Below are 5,909 nucleotides of genomic sequence, written 5' to 3'. Positions count from 1 at the left end.
CTCTCTCTCTCATGCAGACAGACAGACAGACCCAAGACTTGCCAAAGGATCCTCATTGTGTGCTTTGTTTTACAAAATGGTCAGTGGTCCAAGCAGTGACAGTGTTTTTATTGTTTATTGCTCTTTATTGACCAGGAGTTCCATGAAGTGTGAAGTCTTCGTGTGAGTGTATTCAATGCTTTTTTTAACATTTATAAAAAGAAAAGAAAACGTTCCCAGAAATGAACTGTTAAAATAACACTGCTGCCAGTAATTTCCTGTTATTTAACAGGGAAATATTATAAATATTATATTCCATTTTAGTGAAGGTATGTTTAACTCAGTCATCCGGATTACAGAGTAAACCTGTGAGCCGGACACTTTGTTACCAGAGCAGTGTTTTTATAATGCTGGATAGTCAAACATAGTGTGAGGCAACTCAAAAATTTAGTGTAGTCTCAGTTGCCTGGAAACTGCTCCCGGCAAGGAAATAGTAAGACACATACAATTCTGTATCAGTTAGTTTGGAACAGACAAAGATAAGAAACAAAATATAAAGAACTAACTGATGAGAAAGCTAAGTTGAACTTTGTCAGGGCTGTAGATGCCTCAAGTCATCCTCTTTGCCTCCTCTTCCTCTTGAAGACTGTGGAGAAGTACAACAGAGAAGTTAAGAATGACTTAAAACTACTGATCTTATCACTGGTATTGCAATTATCGCATCCAGTAATACATTGTAGCTTTGAACAAACTATTCACAAGTAAATACATACAAAAAATAAAAAGACCTAACAGTACATGTATACATTTAAAAGGGACCGGCTAAAACATATTAAATAATAATCCTAAAAAAAATACTTTCCCACCACATCTCTTTTTGGACTGACGCGTCGTCAAATATGTAACTGTGTACTGCGCGTCTTAATTTTACTTGTTTTTAACCCTTGTGTTGTCGTCCCGTCAACCATGAAACACTATTATCGCTTTTGCCGACATTTTTATAACTTTTTCAATGTTGTGGGTGCTTTTTTAGATTTTTTTTTTTCCAAAGTTATTTGATATTTCTCATGTTGACATTTTCAGCGCTTATTTCGAAAGCCCATTTTTTGTGATTAAAAAAACTAAAAAAGGGTCAAATTTGACCCAAGGACAACAACATGAAAGTTTAAAGTGCCCATAAAGCTCATTTTCAGGTTCATAATTGTATTTTGAGGTTGCACCAGAATAGGTTGACATGGTTTACATTTTTGTTGTACCGCACATTGCTGCAGATCCTGTCCTGTTGGGTCTGTTTTAGTTACAGAGTGAGACATCTCATTTCTATACCATCTTTTTTAAGAGTTGCACATGAATGCGCAGTAGCTAGGTAAGAGCACATCAGCTAGATAACTCTTTTACAACTTTGGTCAGTCCAAGGCAGCGTTAGCTGGGAGACTTCTTCTAAACGAGGGGTGCCTGTAGAATAGCTGCAGAACAGGGACATGAAGTAGTTCTTCTGTAGGTTATGGTGAACTAGTGTGTGTTGTAGCAGTGTTTTGTCATTGAGAACGAGCTAGCATGCTAGCGCCAGCATGTGCTACGGTTAGCCACCTCCTCTCGGCTAGTGACGTGGAAAATCGTGTAGATTTTGAACAGCTCACCCGGAGACTGAAGGCAGAGGACATTCAGAAAACTGTATCTAACTCAAAACAGCATGGGTAGTTGTTTTTTTTCTTCAAGTTTGTATGCGTTTGGAAGCACCAGAGACACAAAATAACACCCCCAATCCCAGAAAAAGTGATTTTATTTTGTTTTTCATAATATAGGCAATTTAAGCAATTTCTTTGCAAGAAAAAGCAAAGCAGAAATGAGAGCTGGAATTTAATCAAAGCAGTTAAATGCCTCAAATAATATTGGCCTCATATGCGACTGTAGAATGAAAGAAGATATCTTTTTACCTGTGGCGTGGATTACTGTCAGTCTCCGGAGGATCCCTATCCAGTGTGGCAGGGTCCTCAGTGTCATCATGGGCAATTTGGAAAGGTTGCACAGAACTACAGTACAACAGGTGCAGAGAGATAAGTTAATTAGACAGGTTTAGCCTGTATTAACATATCAATGAGAATATTACTAAAGTAAGTATGTCCAAATGTTGCATCAACAAAGTGTAGATATTCACATTAACTCTAGTTGTGGGAGAAACTGCTTTAAAACCATAAGCATATATATAGCATATATAGCTTCCGTTGCTAATATCAAATATTACAAACCAAGGCAGAAATCCTACATACATTTTTACCATCCACATTAAGTCACTTACAAAATAAGCCTGCTATCACCTCAAAAATATCACGAATTAGAGGATTTATGTCACAGAAAAATGGCATTGTAATTTTTACTTTAATCTTCTATTTTAATGTTCTATTTTTGTTTATTTTAACCCTCTATTTTACTACATCCTAATTTATTTTTTTTAAATCTACCGGTATTCATGTGTGTATTTTTTTTGTATCTTTTCAGTGCCTTGTCATACCTTGTAAAGTCCTATGTGAAGTACTGTAAAACAATGTCTTGCTTTGCCTTGACTAACCTGTAAGAGCCTGAAGCATGCCGCTCTATGACATCCTGACGAAAAACAAAACAGACAGGATTCACACCAGAAAATGTAGTTTTTAAAAGGATATATATAGATGTATAGATGTAGATATCTAGGCCCTATAGATAGAGATTTTGACTTTACACTTCAAATGAGATGGTATTAATCTTACTTGTTGAATGGGGAATGTTATATCGTCATAGATGACCACACCAGGAAATCCATCAGCATTGTCCACACATTCGATTGAAATCTGGCAAAATCATCAAAAAGGTGTTGCTATAATATATAATGTTAAATATATATATAATATATAATTCCCAACTGTACCACTTTAACAGTAAATTACTTGAAAAATGTTTAATGTTGAATCCTACAACATGCTAGCAATGCTAATGCTTGAGCACGCCCGACGCTGATTCTATCAATTCACTAAGTCGATTCCCATCCAAATACAAACAGTAACTTCTCGAGCTGCAGTGTTTCCACCTTCTTTACCATGATTTGAACAGGTATGTTCATTTTGGTCTAAAATGTTCACTTACACGGTTTGTTTCATTTTCGGATGCCATCTCCCTTCTCTTGCTAAACACAACACACTGTAAACGTCACAGGGTCATGGGTTCATTATTCCATGTTCGTGTTACAAATTGTATCTGGTAATATCTTAACTAATGTACAGCAATACATAAAAGCTATTGCTTGCTGGATTTAAGCCGATAACTGTTATTTGGGTCTGACTTTTTGTTACAGAAAGAAGAATCTCTTATTAATTTCTCTTACAAACTAAGGTCATTTTTAACTTTAAAATAAAAATCACTGTGAAAAATATACCTCTCAGCCTCCATAACAAAATACTGAAAAAATAAAAAACTAAAACAAAGTATTTCCTATACGCTGATGACAAATGACGCAACATGTGTTTCCAAAAAATAGTCCTTCAGTACCCCAAAAATCAAAAATCCATCATACCTCTTTTCTTGAGACTGGTGTACACAACGTGGGTTACTGACTTTTCCGCTCTTCTTGTTGGTTCTTGATAATCCATCCTCGTTACAGATACTAAAGATATTTGTCTATGTAACATCTAGATTATTCCATCTAAGATCATTTCACAGACTAAGATGAAGCCAACTACTTGCTGTGGTAATGAACAAAAAATGAAATCAAATTTCTGTTTTCCCCTTTCACACACCACAGATGAGCAAGTAAGCGTTTCAGTTCTCGAAGGATGTTCAGATATGAGAGGCCACAAACCCACATTATATAGTGTGTGACAGGATGGAAACTTAAACACGCTGCTATGTTGAAGTTTTGTAACACCTAGCTGCCAACTGTCACCTTCAGTATGTTGAGCACCTTCATGGGCCTGTGCTGTACCACACAAATTGTTGTTCCTCAGGTAAATATCCTAAAGTGCATGCATATTAAGTATATGGTAAAATTACCACTCCTGTCATTTTTTATATTAGGTACAGCTGTGTATAAGCATATACTTTTAATTTGTGAGGTTTTAAAAAGTATTAAAACTTTGAATGTTTTATTCATGCAAAGCTTAATCCGTGATTGTAATGGAGGCTCTGCATCATTTTGGCTAATAAAATATTCCATCGTAGAGATTGAAGCAAAAATGATCAAAACACAAAATCACATGGCTTTTTAAGGATGTGAAAGAGAATCCCTCTAGACAATTACTGTTCCAAAAAAACAGGCACTAATATAAAATTGGGATTATTGTCTGTAAATGTCGCTGCAGGCTTTTATTTGTGGTCTAAACATATATTGTTTCTACATTAAACAGCAGGGGAAGGTTCATTTATACTAGTTTTCTATAGAAGAATAGACCAATTTAGCTAATATTGGTTAAGCCATAACACTAGTGGTATTCTCATCAATCATTTTTTAATTATGAAATAATTTCCTCTAATAAACTTAGTGTATCTCTTTTGCAACTGTAGACACCTTTCTCTTTTTTTAAGAATACGACTTCTGTGGACTTTGAATGAATTTCTTTGTAATCGGATATATAAAACAACGTATTTGACATCATCAGCTGGACCAGTTGTGTTAACCACATCCTCATAATTAACTCAGACACACACACACACACACACACACTTATATTACAAAGGTATGCTTTTTTTGTAATGTTTTTTTTAAGCTACTTTTGATCATATAGCTTTTCTTTTTTCGTGTATGGATTTTCCCTGTTCATAAGTGGCCAAAATGTGAGTGTGAGAAGTTTTCTGTTCCTGATGGTTACTAACCACATTTTTGGGGCTTTGCAGACAATGCAAACATAAAATTATTAACTCACTTAACAAAAGGAAGTACTTTAAAACTATTTAAATGACCATTGAAACTAGAGTAGGAGCATCAGTGTGTTAAATTACTGTTTTGTTGTTTAAACCTAGTGGTTTTATTGGATTGGACAGAGTAGGCACACACACACACACATACATACATACATACATACATACATACATACATACATACATACAAGCTGGACATTACGTTTATTTTATTGTGAGCAGCATGACACCAATTGTAAAATGTAATTTTTACACTTGTTATGTGTTTCACATCGACCCTGTTCATTACTTTGGTCAACTGTTGTTTCTAAATGTGCAATAGAAATAAAACTAACATTGATATAATCCGGGATCACAAGTCCCGCCCCTGTTATGCTTCAACCAGACCCCCCTCTCCGCGCTCTCTGCTGCTCGGCACCACGGCAAGCGGACAGCCGCGGCGGGAGAAAAGCACAGCAACTTCACCTTCCCTTTAAAAAAAAAAACACCATACTGTCCTTAAAGTACATGTAATGTCAGACATAACCGCGGACTGTCAAAGTTAACTTTAGTTTTTTTTAAACGGGTGTCAGCGAGGACAGTCATGGCGAGTGCTGTATCCGGTTCTCTCGTGCTCGTCCCGTGACGTGAAAACGCTCCTGCACGCGCCTGATTCCGTCGCATTCAGTTGCTATCCACGAGCGGCCACGATGGTTAAATGTCCTGTTTAACGGTCGAGGTATGTAGACTGGGACTTTCACAGCTAAACGGGCTGGTGTCTCCAGAAAGACACAGACAGGCGTTTACACACACACACACACACACACACACAGTTGTTTTGGAATAGGCCTGCTAACAAAAACACGTTTTTAAAGGACCTTTAAAGTGTATTTGGTGCTCAAAAGAGAGTTTATAATGACCGGATTGTAGTCTACCTAGTGTATGCTTTGTGCTATTGCGTTATTATGATAGGACCTATATAACTGTGGTGGTATTTTCATAGGGGGTGTTGAATAAAATAAAGTTTAAATGTTTCAATACTATGTAATTATACATGTTCTCAT

At 36.3% G+C, this 5,909-nt stretch overlaps 1 protein-coding gene and 1 long non-coding RNA gene across 2 annotated transcripts in view; one reads left to right on the top strand and one right to left on the bottom strand.

The window, feature by feature from the left end:
• Positions 1-33: 33 nt before the first annotated feature.
• Positions 34-3,812, bottom strand: LOC116706407 (uncharacterized). Its single transcript, XR_004336226.1, has 5 exons — positions 3,527-3,812; positions 2,727-2,807; positions 2,549-2,583; positions 1,917-2,012; positions 34-625 (listed from the first exon to the last, which is right to left on the bottom strand). It is a non-coding gene; the product is annotated as an uncharacterized LOC116706407 (long non-coding RNA).
• A 1,624-nt stretch (positions 3,813-5,436) lies between these two features.
• The window catches only part of LOC116706406 (cAMP-specific 3',5'-cyclic phosphodiesterase 7B), a 35,449-nt gene continuing 34,976 nt past the window's right edge, over positions 5,437-5,909 (top strand). The window contains exon 1 of the mRNA XM_032543225.1: positions 5,437-5,584. Coding sequence (XP_032399116.1) covers positions 5,564-5,584 — 21 coding nt within the window. The 5' untranslated portion in view covers positions 5,437-5,563. The remainder of the gene's footprint in view (positions 5,585-5,909) is intronic.

This window comes from Etheostoma spectabile, chromosome 18, assembly GCF_008692095.1.
Source record: "Etheostoma spectabile isolate EspeVRDwgs_2016 chromosome 18, UIUC_Espe_1.0, whole genome shotgun sequence".
Taxonomy (NCBI): Eukaryota; Metazoa; Chordata; class Actinopteri; order Perciformes; family Percidae; genus Etheostoma; species Etheostoma spectabile.
The sequence above is the reverse complement of the archived record's forward strand: the minus strand, read 5'-3'. Positions and strand labels throughout refer to the sequence as shown.